The sequence below is a fragment of the Rhinoderma darwinii genome, chromosome 3 (assembly GCF_050947455.1).
Source record: "Rhinoderma darwinii isolate aRhiDar2 chromosome 3, aRhiDar2.hap1, whole genome shotgun sequence".
Lineage (NCBI taxonomy): Eukaryota > Metazoa > Chordata > Amphibia > Anura > Rhinodermatidae > Rhinoderma > Rhinoderma darwinii.
In genome coordinates, this window is record NC_134689.1 from 137,731,011 (window position 1) to 137,755,683 (window position 24,673).

General features: G+C 44.4%; 1 protein-coding gene across 2 annotated transcripts in view; it reads right to left on the reverse strand.

Annotated features, from left to right (window-relative positions):
- LOC142751109 (uncharacterized) overlaps nt 1-24,673 on the reverse strand; it is a 52,867-nt gene that overhangs the window by 8,979 nt on the left and 19,215 nt on the right. For both annotated transcript variants that reach the window (XM_075860085.1, XM_075860084.1), the window contains 3 exons: nt 23,981-24,192; nt 17,814-17,894; nt 8,088-8,165 (listed from right to left, as the gene is read on the reverse strand). In XM_075860085.1, the coding sequence (XP_075716200.1) occupies nt 8,088-8,165; nt 17,814-17,894; nt 23,981-24,192 (371 nt within the window). The remainder of the gene's footprint in view (nt 1-8,087; nt 8,166-17,813; nt 17,895-23,980; nt 24,193-24,673) is intronic.

Below are 24,673 nucleotides of genomic sequence, written 5' to 3' on the forward strand. Positions count from 1 at the left end.
TCCCATAATTGGTATCGCCGCGTCCGTAAAAGTCTGAACTATTACAATATATCATTATTTAACCCGCACAGTGAACGTCGTAAAAAAAAGTGTAAACACCATAATCTCTATTTTTTGGTCACCTCATCTCCCACAAAAAAATGAAATAAAAAGTTATCAAAATGTTGCATGTACACCAAAATTGTATTATTAAAAACTACAGCTTATCCCGCAAAAAATAAGCCCTCTACCACTTAATCGACGGAAAAATAAAAAAGTTATGGCTCTCAGAATTTGGCGACACAAAATAAATGTTCTTTTTTACACTTAGGTTTTTACTTGTAAAAGTAGTAAAATATAGAAAAAACTATATATATTTGGTATCGCCGTAATCGTATTGACCCACAGAATAAAGTTAACATTTTGTTTTAATTGCACAGTGAATTCCGTAAAAACGTTGCGCAAAAAACCATGGAGGAATCGCTGTTTTTTTAATTTTCTATCCCACAAATAATTTTTTTCCCGTTTCCTAGTACATTATATGGCTAAATAAATGATCCTACAAAAAACCAACTCGTCCCGCAAAAATCAAGCCCTCAGAGGAAAAATAAAGACGTTATGGCTTTTGGAAGGTGGGGAGGAAAAAACGAAAATGAAAATCTGAAAAAGGGCTGCGGCGGGAAGGGGTTAATTACATATAAAGATGTTTCTTAATTTACTAGTATTGTCATTTTTGTTCTTAAACAGCAGTCGATATACCGGTCACGTAATCGCTTAAGCCTGTAGTTCACTGCTTCCGGATGACGTGCCGACACCGCTACACGTGACCTTTGACTGCTGCCTACTTCCCTCAGTGTCGGCGCATCATCGAATATGTGATTAAAAGGGGCTGGCACTGCTACCAATCGTTTACTAAGCCAGCCCCATTTAGGACTGTATCATTGCGCCTGTGCAGACTATAATTGCGGATACGACTTCTCAGCTAGTCTCCTGCACATTATTTACATGCTCCTTAACACATAAACTGCAGCAAAATGCTGAATATAGCATGGAAGATTTATTATGGGAAGCGATGGGGGAGCCTGTGATGAGGGGAGGTGTAGGCGGACACGGGGCGGAACTATTTAGGAGGACGAGCAGAAGAATGTGGTGGGCGGTGATTAGTGTGCAGAGAGGCCAGCAAAGCATGATGGGACATGTAGGAAAAGACCGAAAGAGCAGCGTGCAGTCCAGCCTACAACCCGGAAGTCTGACAGGGTTTGTGGAGCGATATGGATGGTATAGTATGGACATATTAAATTATTTTATATTATAATGTGGAAATAATATAATTACATTAGGGAGCAAGGTTCTATGTGTTTGTATATTTGTTTGTTTGTTTTTTCTTGGTGCCGTCGGATAACCCCTTTAAGACACTTTTTCGACTAGCTTTTTTGGTCACTGTCTACAATACCAATGTATAATTACTGGGGTCTTTGCCTTGCTTATGAGTTTTATCCTTCATTTAGGCCCCATGCACACGACCGTGCCCGTAATTACGACTCATAATTACGGGCATGGTCGGGCACGGCCGGCCACGGACAGCCGGCCGTTTTTCCGGGCCGTGCTCCCATTATAAAGTATAGTAGCACGGCCCGTAAAATAAAAAAATAGAACATGTTCTATCTTTTTCAACGGCACGGGCACCTTCCCGTAAGAAAACAGGAAGGTACCCGTGGCCAATAGAAGTCTATGGGCCCGTTATTTCGGGTCGTAATTACGACCCGTAATAACGGGAGTTTTTACGGTCGTGTGCATGACGCCTTACTGTCTGATATGTATAATTAATAAAATGTTTCTTATTTTTATAAAACTTGACGGTTATATACTACGTTTTTCTTTGCTAGTTTAAACTATATATGGAGTAGTCTGTCAGTGATGGATGGGAGGTTATTTTTTGAACATTACCTAGCCCTGAATAGATATGCTTTAGAAGTTTGTGTAATAGAAATATGAGCATTTTATAGGTGTCAGAAAAAGAGGTGGGGGTGCACCATAAAACTGGCATCATTGCTGGTGCACAAACAGGGCTGAGTTTACACAGCTGGAGCCTGTATATACACAACCTTTGTAGCCCTTAAACCAATCCTAAAAAAGTTGCCACAACTCATCAAATCCAATATTTTATAGGTGTTCCAGTTTTTTTTTTTTAAAAAACAAAAAAACAGGATAAGCCCTTTGGTCTTGCAAATTTTCTAGATATTTTCATTTCATTTCATTTTCTCAAAATTTTCTCCATTCATATACAATGCTGCTTTTAAAATGCTGCTGGTTGCTCTTCTAGAAAGAGTCAGCTACTTTTCTCCACTCTGCTGTAAGACGTGTGACCTGACACTTTAGCTCCAAGTACGCTATATGGCCAAAAGTATTTGGACATTCCCTCCTAATTATTGAGTTCAGATGTTTCAGCCAGACCCATGGTAAACGTGCAAAAAATCAAGCACACAGCCATGCAATCTCCATAGACAAACAATAGTAGTAGTATGAGTCGTACTGAACTCAGTGACTTTAAACTTGACACTATCATAGAATACTACCTTTGCTACAAATCAGTTCATTAAATATCTGATCTTCTAAATTTTCCCTTATTAATTGTAAGTGCTATTGTTGTGATGTTGAAGCACCTAGGAGTAACAAAAATTCAGCCACAAAGCGTTCAACCATTCAAACTCACATAGCGTGGCCTCCAAGTGCTGAAGCACGAGGGGTGTAAAAGTCACCTATCCTTTGTTGTATCACTCAAAAGAGAGTTCCAAACTGCCTCTGGAAGTGATAACACAAGAACTGTTTATCGGGATCTTCATGAAATTAGTTTCCATGGTCGAGCAGCTGTTACATTAGCGTAAGTTTACCATGCATAATGCCACACGTTGGCGGGAATGTTGTAAACATGTCTTCTGGAGCAGTAGTAACATGACCTCTGGAGCCGTAGAAACATGTCCTCCGGAGTGATCAATCATATTTTACTATCTGTCTGATGGATGAATCTGGGCTTGGCAGGTGCCAGGAGAACGTTGCCTGCCGGAATGCATAATGCCTATTATAACATTTGATGGAGGAGGAAGGATATTGGTCTGGGGTCATTTTTAGGGTTTTAACAATTTTAGGCACAGGGTAAGCCCGCTCTTGTTCCAGCAAGACTGTGCACAAAGCGAGGTCTAGAGATGAGCGAACTTTTCAAAAGTTCGGTTCGGCTAGTTCGCCGAATTTCACAAAAAATTTCGATTCGGACCGAACCTGTCACTTACATGCGCCGAGCATGCTACTGTCTCGGGTGCTGATAGAGTTAATGGGCTGCACTAACTCTTTCAGCAACTTTGACAGTACATGCTCGGCGCGCAGAAAATACAATTTAAATGTAATAAAAAAATAAAAATTATACGTTCGTACTTACTTTCCTCCTGTCCGGCCTCCAGCGATGACGTTTCATCCCTTTCGCCGCTGCAGCCAATCACAGGCTGCAGCGGCGACATGGATGAAACGTCATCGCTGGAGGCCGGACAGGAGGAAAGTAAGTATGAACGTATTATTATTTTTTTTTGGCATGTATGTATGTTTGCGTGTATGTATGTATGTTGTCATGTATGTATGTATATATGTGCATGTATGTTTGCATGTATGTTGGCATGTATGTATATATGTGCATGTGTGTATGTATATTTGCATGTATATATTTGCATGTATGTATGTATGTTTGCATGTATGTTTGAATGAATGTATGTTTGTATGTATGTATGTATGTATGTTTGCATGAATGTATGTTTGCATGAATGTATGTTTGCATGAATGTATGTTGTCACGTATGTATGTATGTATGTATGTTGTCATGTATGTATGTATATATGTGCATGTATGTTTGTGTATATATTTGCATGTATGTATGTTTGCATGTGTGTATGTTTGCATGTATGTATGTTGGCATGTATGTATATATGTGCATGTATATTTGCATGTATATATTTGCATGTATGTATGTATGTTTGCATGAATGTATGTATGTATGTATGTTTGCATTTTATGTATGTTTGCATGTATTTATGTATGTGGTCATGTATGTATGTTGTCATGTATGTATATATGTGCATGTTTGTATGTATATTTGCATGTATATATTTGCATGTATGTATGTATGTATGTATGTTTGCGTTTATGTATGTTTGCATGAATGTATATTTGCATGTATGTATGTATGTTGTCATGTATGTATGTTGGCATGTATGTATGTTTGCATGTATGTTGTCATGTATGTATATTGGCATGTATGTATGTTTGCATGTATGTATGTATGTTTGCATGTATGTATGTATGTTGTCATGTATGTTTGCATGTTTTTATTTTTGCATGTATGTTTGCATGTATGTTTATATATATATGTGCATGTATGTAATTATGTTTGCATGTATTTATGTTTGCATGTATATTTGTGCATTCTTGTATATATGTATGTATGTATCTTTGCATGTTTGTATGTATGGTTTCATGTGTGTGTGTGTGTGTATGCATGTATGTATGATAGTTTGCATGTATGTATGTGTGTATGTTTGTATATATGTATGTATGTATGTATGTTTGCATGTATGTTTGTTTGTATATATGTCTGTATGGCCATGTATGATACTGTCTGCTGGGGCCCTGTATCTAAGTCAACTTCGTGGCAGGCTTCTATACAAGGTATAACAGTCAGTATCACACATTAAACTGAATCTAAGCCTACGACATGTTTTATTTAATTTATTTATTTTTTTACAGGTTTTTTGTTTGGACTACGTCGGTTTCGAGGACTACTTCGATGACGGGTTTTTTTTCTACAATAAAATGGTTAATGAGGGTTGTGTTGGGGGTGCTTTATTTCAATAAAATATTTTATCTATATCTTTGTCTTTTTCTTTTCAAATTTTATTACTACCACTTTAGTAATGGCCGCTGTCTGAGTGACAACATCCATTACTAAGGCGAGGCTTAGTGTTAGCCGGTGCAGAGGCTAACACTAACCACCATTATTACCCCGGTACCCACCACCACCACCACCACCAGGGGTGCCGGGAAGAGCCAGGTACGATCCAGTACCCGACCATCTGTTGTGATGGACGGGCTCTGGGGCGGCCGCAGGCTGGTATTATGAGGCTGGGAAGGGCCAAAAACAGTGGACCTTCCCACCCTTGTAATGCTAGGCTGCTGCTGCTGCTGTGTTGTATCTGGCTGGTTATAAAAGTGGGGGGGACCCCCACGTCATTTTTTTTAAATTATAATTTTTTTTTAATTTTTTTTTTAAAAAGACATGGGGTTCCACCAAATTTATCATAACCAGCCACATACAACACAGTGTTATTAGCCTGGGAATGGACAAAACCAGTGGCCCTTCCCACCCATGTAATGCCAGACTGCTGTGGCCTTGTATATGGCTGGTTATTAAAAATGTGGGAGACCCAACGTCTATTGTTAAATTAAAAAAAAAAAAAACGACGTGGGGTCCCCCCCATTTTTATAACCAGCCCGATACAACACAGCAGCAGCAGCCTAGCTTTACAAGGGTGGGAAGGTCCACTGTTTTTGGCCCTTCCCAGCCTCATAATACCAGCCTACGGCCGCCCCAGTACCCGACCATCACAATAGATGGTCGGGTACTGGATCGTACCAAGCTCTTCCCGGCACCCCTGGTGGTGGTGGGTACCGGAGTAATAATGGGTGGTTAGTGCTAGCCTCTGCACCGGCTAACACTAAGTACCGCCTTAATAATGGACGCTGTCAATCAGCCAACTGCCATTATCTAGGCACTAATAAAGTTTAAAAAAAACCACAAAGACAATTCTTTTTTATTGAAATAAGAAATCCCCAACAAAACCCTCGTTAACCATTTTATTAAAATTTGAAAAAACGTAGATCTACGCAGTAGTCCAACGAATCGAAGATGTAGTCCAATCGGTACATCAAAATCTGCAACAACATAAAAAAACAGTTATCAATGTAAACAATAACAATACTTCTACTCACCTACACACATATATACACGCACGCACACACACACACACAAACAACCATACACAAACACACACATATACACAAACACACATAAACAAACACCCATATATACACAAACACACACACATAAACACACACCCATATACACAAACACACACATATACAAAAACACACACACACACACAAACATCTACACACAAACATATATACAAATACACCCATATATATACACAAACACACCCATATATACATAAACACACACCCATATACACACATATACACAAACACACACACACAAACATATACACATACACATATATACACAAACACATATACACAAACACACCCATATATACACAAACACACATATAAAAACAAAAACAGACAAAGACACATACCCAAACACGCACACTGTTTCTTTTAAATGCTGCTGGGGAACCCGCTCAATCCACTATATAAGGCTGCGCTATAGTGCAGCATTTAAAAGAAACAGGATCCTGACCTGTCCATAGAGTTTAAGGCAGCACAGAGTATTTCAGGAGATGAGCGTGCAGATTCAGTGCTGCTGTGAACTCTGCTCTTACCATTACGTAGCTCTCAGTCTGTTACCTCTCCTCCACTCCTGTCCTCAAGAACACCTTCACATGATTGGCAAGTCACCACGTAATGGTAAGAGCAGAGTTCACAGCAGCACAGAGTATTTCAGGAGATGAGCGTGCGGATCTTGTGCGGGGTGGTGACTTGCCAATCATGTGAAGGTGTTATTGAGGACAGGAGTGGAGGAGAGGTAACAGACTGAGCTACGTAATGGTAAGAGCAAAGTTCACAACAGCACAGAATCTGCACGCTCCTCTCCTGAAATATTCTGTGCTGCTGTGAACTCTGCTCTTACCATTACGTAGCTCTCAGTCTGTTACCTCTCCTCCACTCCTGTCCTCAAGAACACCTTCACATGATTGGCAAGTCACCACTGCGCACAAGATCCGCACGCTCATCTCCTGAAATTCGGATTCGCTGCGAACCGAACTTTTCCGGAAGTTCGGACCGAAACCGGGTTCGGTTGTCCCGGTTCGCTCATCTCTAGTGAGGTCCATAATAACAAGGTTTTATGAGTTTGTTGTGGAGGAAATTGAGTGTCCAGTACAGAGCCCTGACCTCACCCCATCGAACACGTTAATTAAAACGCTGATTGCGAGACAGTTTTTCTCATACAACATGAGTGTCTGACCTCACAAATAATCTTTTTGTCTGAATAGGCACAAATTTCTACAGACAAACTCCAAAATCTTGTGGAAAGCCTTCCCAGATGAGTGGAGGCTCTTATAGCTGCAAAAGGGGCCCAACTTCACATTACGTCCATGGTTTTTGAATGGGTATTACAACAAACTCATATAGTTGTGATGGTCAGGTGTCTACATACGTAAAGCAAAGTATTATTCAATATTTTATGGAAAGCATAATATGTTAAAGAGGATCTGTCACTATTTTAGTAATGCCCAATCGCCTAACTAATCTAATAGGCACGGTCACGCTGATAATTCCAGTAGAAATTGTGTCCCAAAACACTTATTATTTTAAAAGTTATGAGCTTATATCTAAATATGCAAATGAGGCTATATTAGCCAAAGGGGCGGTAATGCTGCTCTTTCTCTGTGGGTGGTGCTTGTGTTGTCTGTATGACGCCGTCCAATCAGCGTCATACAGCTTCTCCCCTTCCCTGCACAATGTGATCTCAGCTTCAATCACGAGATCATGCTGTGTTTATACTTCTGGCCGCAGCTCTTTTAACACATTGCCTCAGCGCTCATCCAGGAAGACTGTCCCTGGATGAGACGGTCGATGCAGAGACCATTTAATTAGGAAATTGGACATTACTAAACTAGTAAGAGATCCTTTTCAAATTTAAAATGTAGGTTCAGTCTCACAGAGATTTGCTAAATGCCATTTGAAAGTTGTTCCTCACTTGCTCACTTGTCAATAATGAGAGGTTTGGAAGAAAATAGCATATTGATCAGCTTAATCTTTATATACTGCAGATCCACATATGTGTTAACATTAATCTACTTTCAGGAAGGTAGAGTCATTCTTACCTGTTCCCCTCTTTGTCACAAATGTTCACATTCAAGCCATGGCTTATTAGGAAACGGACGCTGTGCACCTTACTTTCACTGTATATATGTACACACAAATAAATAAATATCAGTGTCAAAAGATTATATATATATATGTCTCAAAAAAGTTGCGTATTTGCATACAAGGAATTATGAATTATCTAGTTTAATCCTCTGTTCTTTAAGTAATTTCCACGAACGCATTTTGGAGACAACTGTCCACTGATGGGTTTCTCTTCCTTTTGGTTGAAGGAGAGTTGGATAAAATCCCTTGTCATGTTTCAAGGCTCTTTTTTACGTGTTGGACATTGACTTACAGAGAAGCTACCTCCAATAGGTGGCACTAGGGAGATTGTTTTTCTTCTCCTGGAGTAGAAGAACTTGCATAGGTAGTAATGTAGCAATTTGATTTAGGGCCAGTGGGGATCAGGAATGTTTTTGTTTTTTTCACTTCATGGCAAATTGTGTCTTTGCAATTCAGATGTGTTTTTTTTCCTTCTGGATCAACTGGGGTTTGTAAGTATAAATGGTTTAACTTGATGCATTTAGGGTCGTATTTTTTTTTAACATACTAACTATAACTATGCAGAACACTACACATAAATAAACCAAATTGTATTTTAACCTCTTTTTCCCTTGTTTATTTTCCTTTGAAAAAATATAATATTTGTCACGGACACTGGGTTTGTGGACCCACTAGGCCGCTCCGCCGTAGCGGGGAGGCAGCTGACCAGGTCAGTCTATGTGAAAGTAAGATAGCAGACAGTAATGCTTAGGTACCTGAAATAGTCCGGACGGTGACTGTGGCTTCAGCACGGATGGAGGCAGGTGCGGAAAGTGGCGCCAGACGTGGCAGGCAGTATCCGATGAGCAGATAGCACTTGACGTGGCAGACGGCACTTGACGTGGCAGATGACACTTGAACACGGGTAGGCACAGGAACAATGCGGAATACAGGAACGGTAACAGGGCACGGGTAACAGCTGGAACGGGAGACACTAAGGGACCATTTGCGAGACAGACAGGGAAAGACTAACAACGCTCAGGCAAGGATCAGAAGGGCTGGGGCATTCTTATAGGGCAGGGAATCACGTGGGTTAATGATCATTGTTTTGATGTGCGCGCGCTGGCCCTTTAAGAGCGGGCACGAGCGTGCGCGCGCACCCTACGGGACCCGGCCGGACGGAGCGGAAGTGAGCGCTGGCATCTCCTAGGGGGGAGACGGAGGCCAGCGCTCACAGATCCATGGCTGCGGGCGTCGGGAGGTGAGTGAACCCGACGGCCCGCGGCCATGGGCGCTACAGTATCCCCCCTCTTGCACCCCCTCTTCTTGGGGCCAGAGTGAGAGAGGAACTTTTTAATAAGAGCAGGAGCACTGAGGTTCTCTTCTGGCTCCCAGGACCTCTCCTCAGGACCAAACCCTCTCCAGTCCACCAGATAGAAAGTCCTTCCTCCTACCCTCTTGCGGTCCAGGATCTCCTTTACCTCGAATACATCAGAAGGACCGCTGGAAGCATCTGTGGAACTAGAGGTCTTGCTGTAGCGGTTCAGGACCACTGGTTTCAGGAGGGACACATGGAAGGAGTTAGGGATTCTGAGGGTAGGGGGCAGCCGCAGCTTATAGGAAACAGGATTAATTTGTTGCAGGATCTCGAAGGGACCAAGGAACCTGGGAGCAAACTTGCATGAAGGCACCCTCAAGCGAATGTTTTGAGAGGACAGCCAGACTTTAGTCCCAGGAAGATACTGAGGCGGCTCTCTTCTTTTGGTATCTGCCTTACGCTTCATGCGATCTACCGCCTGCAAAATAGAGGACCGGGTCTGTTGCCAGATTTGCAGGAAGTCCCCATATGCAGAGTCAGCAGCGGGTACCTGAGATGAAGTCGACACTGGAAGAGGAACTCTGAGATGTTGGCTGTACACAATGTGAAACGGAGTGGAGGTGGTGGACTCACTTGTGTGGTTATTATATGAAAACTCCGCCCATGGTAGAAGCTGTACCCAGTTATCGTGCTGTGAAGAGATGAAGTGGCGGAGGTAATTTTCCATGATCTGGTTGATCCTCTCAACTTGCCCATTGGACTGGGGGTGATAGGCAGAGGAAAAGTCCAAACTCACATCCAGGAGTTTACAGAGGGCTCTCCAGAACTTGGAGGTAAACTGAACCCCCCGGTCGGACACAATGTGAAGAGGCAAGCCATGCAAGAGGAAGATGTGCTGAATGAAGAAGCTTGCCAGTCGAGGAGCAGAGGGTAGGCCGGTTAGCGGGATAAAATGTGCCATCTTAGAGAACCGATCCACCACCACCCAGATGGTGTTGCATCCTGCTGAGAGAGGAAGGTCCGTGACGAAGTCCATAGCGATGTGCTGCCAGGGGGCACTGGGTACAGGCAGGGGTTGAAGCAGGCCGGCAGGCTTGCTGTGAGCCACCTTGTTAGAGGCACACACCGTGCAAGCAGAGACAAAGTCCAGAACATCTTTAGGTAGCGTGGGCCACCAGAAGTGACGAGCGACCAGGTCTTGGGTTTTACGGACAACAGCGTGCCCAGCCAGTTTAGAACTGTGTCCCCAGCGGAGAATTCTTTTTCTGTCAGCCAACCGAACAAAAGTTCTCCCTGGAGGGATATTTCTAAGCTGCAGAGGATTGGCGGTGACAACGCAGGATGGGTCTATGATCGTCTGAAGGGACTCCACCGGGTCTTCCGTTTCGAAAGATCTGGACAGGGCATCTGCCCTCACGTTCTTGTCCGCGGGACGGTAGTGGAGCAGAAATTGGAAACGGGTGAAGAACAGTGACCACCTGGCTTGACGAGGATTCAGTCTTTGAGCGGACTGAAGGTAAGTGAGATTCTTGTGGTTGGTGAAGATCAGGATGGGGTGAGCAGCGCCCTCCAGAAGATGTCTCCACTCCTCCAGGGCCAATTTGATAGCCAGTAGCTCCCGATCTCCAATGGAATAATTGTGCTCAGCAGGGGAAAACAGTCTTGAGTAGTAGCCACACACTACTGCCTTTCCTTTGGAGCTCCTCTGGAACAGAAGTGCGCCTGCACCAACAGAGGAAGCGTCCACTTCCAGTGAGAACTGCCGAGATATGTCAGGGTGATGGAGGATCGAAGCTGAAGTGAAGGCTTTCTTGAGGCTAATGAATGCGGACTCTGCCTCCGGAGTCCAGACCTTGGCGTTCACACCCTTCTTGGTAAGGGTAGAGATGGGGGCCGTCAGAGAAGAAAAGTTCGGAATAAACTGCCGGTAGAAATTGGCGAAACCCAGGAACCGCTGTATGGCCCTTAGGCCTTGAGGACGTGGTCATTCCAGGACAGACTTTAACTTCTCAGGGTCCATCTTAAGGCCTTGATCCGAGATGACATAGCCCAGGAAGGGCAGAGACCTCTTTTCAAATGTGCATTTCTCTAACTTGGCATACAGGCGATTCTCTCTTAGTCGCAGAAGAACTTGACGAACGTGCCTCCGATGGGTCATCAGATCTGGGGAGAAGATTAGAATATCATCGAGATAAACTACAACACACGTATAGAGGAGATCTCGGAAGATGTCATTAACGAACTCCTGAAATACTGCGGGAGCGTTACACAGTCCGAAGGGCATCACTCGGTATTCATAGTGCCCATCGCGGGTGTTAAATGCCGTCTTCCATTCGTCACGCCGGCGAATCCGGATTAGATTATAGGCCCCCCACAGATCTAGCTTGAAAAAAATTTTGGCTCCTCGTATGCGATCAAACAGCTGGGAAATGAGTGGCAACGGGTATTTGTTCTTGACCGTGATCTGATTGAGACCACGGTAATCAATGCAGGGTCGGAGAGATCCATCTCTCTTTTTAACGAAGAAGAATCCTGTCCCGGCCGGGGAGGAAGATTTTCGAATTAAACCCCTCTCCAAGTTCTCCTTGATATAGGCTGACATCGATAAAGTCTCTGGCAAGGAGAGAGGATATACTCGTCCACGGGGAAGAGAAGCATTGGGAACCAGTTCAATGGGACAGTCATAACTCCAATGTGGAGGCAACGTCTCAGCCCCTCGTTTGCAGAAGACATCCGCAAAACTGGCATACTGAGAAGGTAGATCGGAGAGTGACTGAGGCAGAGGGGGCACAACAGGACGGACTTGTGACAGGCAATGGCTATGGCATCTGGAACCCCATTGAAGAACTTCTCCAGAACTCCAGTCGAGTGTCGGGGCGTGTAGACGGAGCCATGGCAGACCCAGCAGGATAGGATTGATAGCCTTGGGTAGTACCAGGAAGGAGATCTGTTCTGAGTGAAGAGCTCCGACCCGTAATGTCACCGGCTCAGTGATGAGCATGATTGGATGAGGCAGCGGTAGACCATTCACAGAGGCAACTGCCAGGGGTCTCTCCAGACGGACTGTGGGTAGTTGAAATCGATCCACTAGATCTTGGTGGATAAAATTAGCAGCCGCTCCAGAGTCAAGATAGGCGGAGGAAGGATGTGATGCCTGTCCGGTGACGATGGCCACAGGTATCAATCATTTTGGAAGAGCTTTTAACGTTTGGAGACGTTCCACCTAGAGTTGCCTCTCCAACCAACCCTAGGTACTGGAGTTTCCCGGTTTCTGTGGGCATTGACGCACAAAATGACCCTTGAGGCCGCAATACATGCAAAGTCCAGAGGAGCGTCTGCGCTGCTTCTCCTGTTCAGATAACCGGACTCTGTCTACCTGCATGGGTTCCTCAGGTAGCGCACTAGGAGTGGACAATTGTGGTCTCTGGGCAGGGGGTGCTGGTCTGTGGACCCGGCTCTCCTGACGAACCTCTTGAGAGCGCTCCCAGATTCTCATATCAACCCGGGTGGCTAACAGGATGAGGGCATCCAAGGTAGAAGGAAGGTCGCGGGCTGCCAGTTCGTCCTTGATGTGAGAGGACAGTCCCTGCCAGAAGGTCGCCACCAGTGCCTCATTGTTCCATGCCAGCTCGGCTGCTAGGGTACGGAAGGAGATCCTACTGTGGAGCCTTCTTGCTTGAGGGTCAACAGAGTGGCTGCGGCAGAGGATGTTCGACCCGGCTCCTCGAACACGGCACGAAAGGACTGCAGGAACAAGGCTAGGTCCGCGGATACAGGTCCTTGTTGCTCCAAGATTGGGTTTGCCCATGCGAGGGCCTTGCCAGCAAGAAGGGAGATGATGAACGCTACTTTAGCCTCCTCGGAGGGGAAGAGCTGAGGCCGTAGCCTAAAATGCACCGTGCATTGATTGAGAAATCCTCTGCATGCTCTGGGGTCACCGTCATAGCGAGGAGGAAGAGGCAGAGGAACTGAGGATCCGGAACAAACAGGGGGAGCAACAGGCAGTGGCACGGCAACAGCTTCTGGAGGAAGAACCGGGGGTGGAACAGCGAGTAGATCCAGGCGGACCAGAATAGAATTCACCGCCTCAAGGAGTTGATCCTGACGAGTGCGTAGGTCATGCATCTCTGTATGAATCTTCTGTACTGGGGTCTTGGGCTGGCCAGCGGGTTCCATGGCCTGAGCGTACTGTCACGGACACTGGGTTTGTGGACCCACTAGGCCGCTCCGCCGTAGCGGGGAGGCAGCTGACCAGGTCAGTCTATGTGAAAGTAAGATAGCAGACAGTAATGCTTAGGTACCTGAAATAGTCCGGACGGTGACTGTGGCTTCAGCACGGATGGAGGCAGGTGCGGAAAGTGGCGCCAGACGTGGCGGGCAGTATCCGATGATCAGATAGCACTTGACGTGGCAGACGGCACTTGACGTGGCAGACGGCACTTGACGTGGCAGATGACACTTGAACACGGGTAGGCACAGGAACAATGCGGAATACAGGAACGGTAACAGGGCACGGGTAACAGCTGGAACGGGAGATACTAAGGGACCATTTGCGAGACAGACAGGGAAAGACTAACAACGCTCAGGCAAGAATCAGAAGGGCTGGGGCATTCTTATAGGGCAGGGAATCACGTGGGTTAATGATCATTGTTTTCATGTGCGCGCACTGGCCCTTTAAGAGCAGGCGCGAGCGTGCGCGCGCACCCTACGGGACCCGGACGGACGGAGCGGAAGTGAGCGCTGGCATCTCCTAGGAGGGAGACGGAGGCCAGCGCCATGGGCGCCACAATATTCTCTAAGTGTAAAGGATCTGCCAGGCACAACTTCTGTGTTTACGCCCATAGGTAATCAGTCTGCACCTGAGTCTATGTCTCTGAGACGGACTCCATCTTCCACCACTCAGGATGGCAGGCTTAGGAGTGGGAGAGCCTATCGCAGCCTGGCCAGACGGAGCTAGCTCCCGCCCTCTGTCTACTTATACCTGCCTTTCCTGTTCCTCCTTTGCTTGTAATTCTTCTCGTGTGGTTTCCTGGCCCAGCTACAGCTTCTAACTATTTGATCCTGCTCCATACTGACCCTGGCTTACTGACTACTCTCCTCCTCTGCATTTGGTACCTTGTACACTCCTGGTTTTACTCGGCTCGTTCACCACTCTTGTAGCTAACGGTGTTGCCGTGGGCAACTGCCCCATTTCCCTTAGCTTTGTGTACCCTTGTCTGTTTGTCTCGTGCACTTACTGAGCGTAGGGACCGCCGCCCAGTTGTACCCCGTCGCCTAGGGCGGATCGTTGCAAGTAGGCAGGGACAGAGTGGCGGGTAGATTAGGGCTCACTTGTCCGTTTCCCTACCCCCCTCATTACATAATCACAAGCCCATATACCTAGTCTACCCTGGTCCCTGACACTACTATGGACCCTCTTGAGACCCTGGCCCAGCAAATGCAGGGTCTCTCCTTACAGGTCCAGGCCCAGAGGGTCAACCAGCCTGACGCTACCATGGTAGTGCCCCTCACCTCACCTCTTGGACCCCACCTCAAGTTGCCTGACCGGTTCTCAGGGGACCGGAGGACTTTTCTCTCCTTTCGGGAGAGTTGTAGGCTCTACTTTCGCTTAAAGCCTCACTCCTCAGGTTCTGAGAGCCAGCGGGTGGGTATAATTATGTCCCGGCTCCAGGAAGGGCCCCAAGAGTGGACCTTCTCCTTGGCTCCTGACGCCCCTGAACTTTCCTCCGTTGATCGTTTCTTTTCTGCTCTCGGACTCATCTATGACGAGACTGACAGGACTGCCTTTGCCGAGAGTCAGCTGGTGACCTTACGTCAGGGTAAGAGACCTGTTGAGGAGTATTGTTCTGACTTTAGGAAGTGGTGCGTAGCTTCTCGGTGGAATGACCCTGCCTTAAGGTGCCAGTTTAGGTTGGGTCTGTCGAACGCCCTGAAAGACCTGCTAGTTAGCTATCCCTCTTCTGACTGCCTAGACCAGGTTATGGCTTTAGCGGTACAACTTGACCGACGTCTCAGGGAACGACAACTTGAACGTTTTTGTGTTTTCCCCTCTGACTCCCCCATGATGCCTCCCGAGGTCCCGTTGCTTCGCTCTTCCACGGAAGACTCGGAGGTACCTATGCAACTCGGGGCCTCCGTGTCCCCCCGACAACGTAGAGAGTTCCGCAGGAAGAATGGTCTCTGCTTCTATTGTGGGGATGACAATCATCAAGTGAACACCTGTCCTAGGCGTAAGAATAAGCAGCCGGAAACCTTCCGCGCCTAAGTGATCATCGGGGAGGTCACTTTGGCGCACAGGTATTTCCCGTAAATATGAAACGTAATAAAATCTTGCTTCCCTTTCAGGTCTCTTTTGGTGGTAGGTCTGCTACCGGCAGTGCCTTCGTGGATTCAGGGTCTTCTACTAATATCATGTCTGTGGAATTTGCTATGTCTCTAGCTATGCCTTTGATTGATTTTCCTAAACCTGTCCCGGTAGTGGGTATCGACTCCACTCCTCTTGCTAATAGTTATTTTTCACAGCATACCCCTGTTTTTGAACTCCTTGTTGGCTCCATGAATTTGGAGCAGTGCTCTGTATTGTTGATGCAGGGAATATCGTCCGATTTGGTTTTAGGCCTTCCCTGGTTGCAGTTGCATAATCCCACGTTTGACTGGAATACTGGGGAGCTTACCAAATGGGGTAATGAATGCTTGATGTCATGTTTTTCTGTTAATTCTATTTCTCCCCCTGAGGAGGTGAACACGCTACCTGAGTTTGTTCAGGACTTCGCTGATGTTTTCTCTAAGGAGGCCTCCGAAGTGTTACCTCCTCATAGAGAATACGATTGCGCTATCGAATTGGTACCAGGATCTAATGTAAAGGATCTGCCAGGCACAACTTCTGTGTATACGCCCATAGGTAATCAGTCTGCACCTGAGTCTATGTCTCTGAGACTGACTCCATCTTCCACCACTCAGGATGGCAGGCTTAGGAGTGGGAGAGCCTATCGCAGCCTGGCCAGACGGAGCTAGCTCCCGCCCCCTGTCTATTTATACCTGCCTTTCCTGTTCCTCCTTTGCATGTGATTCTTCTCGTGTGGTTTCCTGGCCCAGGTACAGCTTCTGACTATTTGATCCTGCTCCATACTGACCCTGGCTTACTGACCACTCTCCTGCTCTGCGTTTGGTACCTCGTACACTCCTGGTTTTACTCGGCTCGTTCACCACTCTTGTTGCTCACGGTGTTGCCGTGGGCAACTGCCCCTTTTCCCTTAGCTTTGTGTGCCCTTGTCTGTTTGTCTCGTGCACTTACTGAGCGTAGGGACCGCCGCCCAGTTGTACCCCGTCGCCTAGGGCGGGTCGTTGCAAGTAGGCAGGGACAGAGTGGCGGGTAGATTAGGGCTCACTTGTCCGTTTCCCTACCCCCCTCATTACACTAAGTCAGTGCTTCCCCTAATGTGAGGAGGGCTTCACCGATGAGTTCTTGATGAAACTTAGCCTACCTCCCAATAATTACAGATTCAGCAGGATTGTCCCGCTGTCCCAGGACAAAACTATTCTAGAAGTGATCAATCACAGACATTTTCCTGTGCAGAGTGGCACGATGACAGAAAGTTACAAGTTAACTTCCTTTAATCAGAAAATGTGTGAAGAAGGTTTGTTTTCTGTGGACACATCGGTTGTTACTGGAGCACAGTGGCTGGTACTCAAGACTCTGTGGCTGCTACTGTAGACTGTGACTTATACTGGAGACACTCTGGCTGGTACTGGCAGTAATCTGCATGTCCCTTGCTTTGCAAGGAATGCTAGTGATGCCTATGTGTCACCTTTATTGGGCTTGTGAGGCCCTGGAAGAAAAAGCTTAATTCATGGTTTAACACAAAAAGCAAGATACAATACTACACGTGAATGAGCCCTGAGTTCCATTCCCCAGTGCAATGCATTTTTAAGACAAAGTGAACATTAAGCAAATTTTTCAAATTGAGCGGAGAGGCTTGACGCTTGTTCCTTTAAAGAGGTTGTCTAATCAAGACAATCTCTTTCTATATACCCTACTAGAAGGGGGTCCCCTGATCGAGACCTCATCTATGAGCCAGAATGGAAAACCACTAAGTAAGACCCGGTCATCCATGTATTACATGGTTGGCTGGACAATTCTTCTAGGATCCAGACCCGCAGCAATCAGCTGATCTCCCTGGTCGCTGTTATTATAGAAGGCGTTGTTTTAAGACTGTATTCAGATGTGTTATTTTTAGTGTGGATGTTCCACAATTTATGTTTTTTTGTAAAAAATAACAGTTAAATATTTCACTGTAATTGTAAGTAAAAAAAAAAAAAATTGCCGCAAAACTGCACCATAATATACATCCAGCAAGGGCTGATCATTCAAGGATATACTTACTTTATATCATTATTGCACAAAATGTCAAATAGTAATTCCACATCTTCACCAGCTGTAAAATTAAACTCATTTGAAATCAACCTGAGAACAGAAATTTGTTATTAGTATTATCCAGAAAATTGCTGACTAATCTTGTATAGGCAACAGGTGTAACCTTATGGAATGAGCATGGTAACTTGCTACAACAGTGGAAATTTACAATGAATGTAGAAATTACTCTAATCCACTGTCAACTGTACATAATAGGTGGCTTTTTTTTTTAATCAGACATACTGAATTAGAACTTCTGTAAGGCCAGGATCACGCACGCACGCACACACGCGCACACACGCACACACGCGCACCCACACACACAGTTTTGGGCTCAGTTTTTTTTAGCCAAAGCCAGAAGTGGATCTGAAAGGAAAGAAAGGTACACAGAGGCATTATCCTGATTGGCTCAAAAGGATGAGCTAAAAACTGCACAAAAGCTGCGAGTGTGTGATCCTGGCTTTAACATTGAGAACCTCTGATAAGTTTTGTTCTGCGATTGTGAGATTCCAGATTATCAGTGCTAGAAACAGGTGAAATTCTATTAGATTTTCTGGACTATTGGATGCCATGTACAAATAATTTCACTATTCTTAACAACAAAACTGTGTGCACTGCCCACTTTATCAACATTACTAGACCAGTCTGTAGTCCACAAGATGTTTCAAGCACCGATGGACCATACCATGTTTCGAGAAAAAAAAAATCCTCTGTGAATGATAATGGTTACATATAAAACAACAATCCTAGTATTAGGTTGGATTTCAATTAAACACATTTTTCAACACAAGTTCATTTGGAAGGAAACCCAAATGTGATGTATTTCTTACAATTAAGTACATACCAGCACAAAATGTGCTTGTGTACTTAGTACTTAGACTACTCCATACAGTAGCAAAATCAAAATGTTTAGCAGTTATAAATATTTTAGAAAACAAAATTCATTACCATTTACCATAATTTCTTCCTCCCTGTTCTACTCGGCAATTCCTCCAAGGTAGAACATTTTCTGACCCCGTGCACTGAAATTGCTTTTAGACAAGGCTATATGATGATTATGTAATCATTTTTACCATAATGCGTTTATTTTTGTAAACTCAAAATTAGATTTGGTAGTCAGCACTGGAACCAATGGCTGTATTTTGACAAGATAATTAAATCCATTATAATTAACCATCTGTTTTAAAATACAGTAGCTGATCATTTTTCTAAATAGAATGGATTGGATTATTTAGCAGCACATTAAAACTTCAATTTCTTTACTTTAGTTTTTTTCTACATAAAAAAACACTTTTAAAGGAGTTATGTGGGGACCAATATTAGCAGTGCACTCACCGCAGTATGTGAGTTCACTCGCTAATATACATTACGGAATTCTACTTGCACATCCTTCTTTGATGATAATACGACTCTTCGTCATGTGACTGGCCCTGCTGTACTTTATGGACAAGCAGTAGCAGTAGTACAGCGAGTACAGTGGCCTCAGTCACGTGACGAAGAGTTGTATTGTCATCAAAGAAGGCTGTGCAACTAGACTTTCGGACCCCTGGCAGCACTATGAAAATCTATGAAAATCTCAGAATCAGCACGACGGAGGATCAGTCAGTACACTGCTATTATTTTTTGGTCTCCGCATAAGCCCTTTAAAGTAAAGGAATTTTGGTTTATAAATAGCTTTAGGACTTTTCTGCAAAACTTTATAAAACCAGAATTATAAAATATAAGAATCATATTATACCCACATATACATATATTTTCTGAAAGTAGACACCTGTCACACTGTGAATATGCCACACAGCAATTTACATTTATGAGCACCTGCATGCAGTTTTGCATTAGAGGGGTTTTCCCATCTTGGACATTTATGGCATATCCACAGGATATACCATAAAAGTCAGATGGATGTGGGTCCCACCTCTGGATCCCACACCTATCTCTAGAACGGGTTCCCCTAAACTACGTTCTAGCTTACTCTGCTCCGCTGCCTCCCGGCCACTACCTGGTTAGGTGGTCGGGAGTTATGTTAACAGCTGAGTGCTCACTGAGCCACGCTGTTTCCGTACTTCCCATAGACGTGAATGGGAGTTACCGGAACGCTCGGTAGCTACGAAAAAAGCATAGCTCACCATGCTACACTGTTTCCGTGACTCCCTTTCACTTCTATGGGAGTTACGGAAACCACATAGCTCAGTGAGCTCGGCTGTTTCCATAACTCCCGACCACCTAACCAGGAAGTGGCCAGGAGGCAGCGGGAGCCAAGTAAGCTAGAACGAGGTTTAGGGGACACCGTTCTAGAGATAGGTGCAGGTCCCAGAGGTGGGTCCCGCATCTATCGGACTTTTATGACATATCCTGTGCAGGGCCGGATTTAGACAAAGTGTGGCCCTGGGCTAAGTTAAAAGTGGGGCCCCAAATGCCGAATTAAGGCCTGTTCACATCTGCGTCGCGGGTTCACAATCATCAACTGCGCTATTGATTCTGTAAAAAAAAAACGGAAACCTTACGGAATGGAGACAAACGGGAGCCATTTGCAATGGAAGATTAGCATTGAACTCAATGGTAATGCAGACGGAAGCTATGGTTGTGCCTGACTGATGGATTAATAAAGCACCTACACACTTTTGCCATATCTCTGGAGTGATGCCTGATTTTTGGATCTACTGAATAATACCCCTATACTGTTACTGAATAATACTGCCACACCTTAACCACATAGTGATTGAATCATACCCCCATACTGTTACTGAATAATACTTCCACAGTGACTGAATAATACCCCCATACTGTTACTGAATAATATGCCACACCTTAACCACATAGTGACTGAATAATACCCTCATACTTTTACTGAATAAAAAACACTATACAAAGACCAATATTACCACCATGTAGTGACCATATAGTGGTAGATGCGAGTAATACACAGGAGCTCTGCAGATGATATAAGTCATTACAGCACATTTATGCCTAGTGACTCACAGGTGATGTTTTCTCTGATTAGATTCATTCACTTTCCATTTTTTTTCTACATCCGGCCCACACCACTGTGAGAACTTATTCCAGCCAGAAATAGTCTCTGCATAATTTGACACACAGACATTTTGGTTTCTCGCTTTTCCAGCATCCTCCACACCTTTATCCCATCCTCTAAACAAAATCATAATCTACAGTGCCCCAGATGGTAATAATGATCCCTCAGTAACCGTGCCCCCTTTGGCCCCCTGTAGATAGCGCCACACACAACCCCCTGTAGATAGCGCCACACACAGACCCTTGTAGATAACGCCACACACAGACCCCCTGTAGATAACGCCACACACAGCCCCCTTGTATATAGCACCACACATACCTCCCCCTTGTAAATATTGCCATACAGCCCCCTAGTAGATAGTGCCACACGGCCCCCCCCACTTAGAATAGTGACACACAGCCCCCCTTGTATAAATAGTGCCACACAGTCCCCTTGTGTATATATATAGTGCCACACAGCCCCTTCTTGTATATAGTGTCACACAGCCCTCCTTGTAAATAGTGCCACAAAGCCCCCTTGTATATATAGGGCCACAAAAGCCCTTCCCTTGTATATAGTGCCACACAGCCCCCTTGTATATATAGTGCCTCAAAAGCCCTTTCCTTGTATATAGTGCCACAAAGCCCCCCCTTGTATATAGTGTCACACAGCCCCTCCTTGTATATGGTGCACACAGCTCCCCTTGTATATAGTGCCACACATCCCTCCCTTGTATATAGTGCTACACAGCCCCCCTCCCTTGCATATAGTGCCACACAGCCAACCTTCCCTTGTATATAGTGCCATACGGCCCTCTATTGTATATAGTGCTACACACCAATCCCCCTGTATATTGCCACACAGTCCCCCGAAAAAATAATAATATTGTACTTACCTTGCCCCTTTTCTGCGACAGATGAAGCACTGCACAGGCTCCGGTCGGGACGCATGCGCAGACGAGAGTGGTGCAGTGACGTCATGACGCCGGCCTGCGCAGGGAGTCTTCCCATCGCCTTATCGAATGCAGGCCAAATGTGGCCTGCAGCCTATAGTATTCATTTGTATCTGCGTCCTGAGGATGCAGATACAAGTGAATGTGGCTGTCGCTAGCACTGGAGCCCCCTCCGGTGCTAGCGACGCCACCGAGCATGAGGGTGCCCAAGGCGGCGAAGGCTTTCTCGGGACCCGTAGCAGCCACGGGGCCCTGGGCAATCGCCCAGTTTGTCCCTTCTAACGCCGGCCCCGATCCTGTGGATATGCCATAAATGTCCAAGATGGAAAAACCCCTTTAAGTGTAAAGTTAAGTGAAGTCCAATTTTGTTCTGAATAAGTTCATAACATGTCTTTATAGGGGTAGGAGCTACTTTTTTTTTATTATTATATATATATATATATATATATATATATATATATATATATATATATATATATATATATATATATCCTATATTTCTTTTACAGTCATAAAGTAAAATTATACATTTCTGCCTGTTTACAGCCACCACTATGGGGAGCTTCCTGCATACAGATTTATACACATCTGAATGAACTCAATAATAAATCCATATGCAGGAAGCTCCTAAATTGCTCCGAGTGATGACTGCAGGCTGCCAGAATTTTTTGCATTTATCATCACATTCTTCTCAGCTATATATCCATAAAAATAATAAAAATAAAAAATAAGTGTTGCTAAGTATAATCTGGCAAAGCAATATTTTAGGCCTGGATTTGAACCTTCCTTGGGGTAACATGCCACTCTACTAAACACACTATGCTAGCAGCCTCTTCCTGATTCATGTGTATATTCACCTTTTGATTATTTGGGAATTGCTTAAAGAGGCTCTGTCACCACATTATAAGTGCCCTATCTCCTACATAATATGATCGGCGCTGTAATGTAGATAACAAAAGTGTTTTTTATTTTGAAAACAATCAGTTTTGACCAAGTTATGAGCAAATTTAGATTTATGCTAATTAGTTTCTTAATAGACAACTGGACGTTTTTTTACTTTTGACCAAGTGGGCATTGTGAAGAGAAGAGTATGAGGTTGACCAATCAGCGTCATACACTTCTCTCCATTCATGTCCATTTCTACTCAGCACAGCATGATCTTGTTGTGCTGTCATATACACCCACATTAACTTTACTGAAGTGTCTTGAGAATGAATAGACAGGCAGGATGTGATGTCTATTCACACTCCCGACACTTCGGTAAAGTTTGAGTGGGACTTAATCGCTGCACAGCGTGATCTCGCTGTGCTGTCTTTCATAGCGTGATCTCACGAGATCACTCTCTGCAGCTATTAAGTGCCACACAGACTTTACCAAAGTGTTGGGAGTGTGAATAGACATCGTGTCCTGGCTGTCTATTCACTCTCAAGAGACTTCAGTAAAGTTAATGTGGGTGTATGTGACAGCACAGGGTGATCTAGCAAGATCATGCTGTGCGGAGTACAAATGGACATGAACAGAGAGAAGTGTATGACGCTGATTGGTCACTGATTAGTCAGCGTCATACACTTCTCTTCACAACGCCCACTTGGTCAAAAGTTAAAAAACGCCCACTTGGGCATTAAGAAACTAATTAGCATAAATATAAAATTGCTCATAACTTGATCAAAAATGATAGTTTTTCAAAATAAAAAACACTGTTGCTATCTACATTACAGCGCCGATCACATTATAATCTGGTGACAGAGCCTCTTTAAGGATCTATTCACCAATATGTTTTTATTGGTGCTTTTCCATTTAGCTGTGGGAGCAAATAAATGCCAACATTTCAATATCAGGTAATCATTATAATGGACTAGTGGCAACCCCTTTCCAGGTGAACAGCTCTTGGACACAAGAAATCAGCTTATTCAAGGACTTTAGTCCCACGTCCATAATATTCTTATGTTTGAGCCTTTTATTAAGTGCTACAAATAGGATTGATTCCAGTCAGAAGAAAACTGGGAAACCTTTCCCAAAATCCCTTTTGGAAGTCTTTCCTGCATTTACCTCATAGCCATTCTAAATAAGTAGAATTTTATGGACTGGTAATTCCTTTGGTGAGATAAATTTGAGTATAAACCCATAATGAAGTAGTCATAGTGTTTCTGTTACAAATCGACAGACATCTCTCACCATTTAGCGCACTCCAGGTGGCCATTAGCCAGGGCAAGGTACAGCAGGCTGGGGGTGTCTCTTTTGGTCATATGTTTATTAATAAGCTCTATCTCTTTGTTGCCAGATGATATCATTGTCTGCAGGGCATCTTTCCTTCCCTGTATAGCTGCACAATGAATTGGTAGAAGTCCTTTCTTGTTGTACTTTCTATTAGATGCTTGGTGAGTGAACTATAACAAAAAAAATCCAATGTTACAAGAGGTGTGCACAATATTCTGGATGCATCAAGCTTTGTTATCTCCATTCATAGACTCAGCAATTTTTTTTCTGAGACAGATCATTTTAAATAATTAAAAGAAAAACTTCATAAAGTAGAATTTCCTAGCCGTTGTTCGGTAACATAGGATGCTCACAGCACATATTCATCCATGCTAACAGTACTTCCAGCTCCAGTAGTCAGGGTGAGGGAGATGGCAGAAAGGACTCAGCACTGGATCATTTTTGAGGGTATGTTCACACGGCCTATTTTCAGTCATTTTTCGGGCTGTAAACGCCCCAAAAAACAGCTGAAAATACATTCTAAATTGTCACAATAGAAAAACAGCTCCAAAAACAGCGGTAAAAAACGCATAAAAAAACGCTTGATACATAAGAAAAACGGCTAAAATTAGTGGCTGTTTTCCCTTGAAAACAGCTCCGTATTTTACAGTC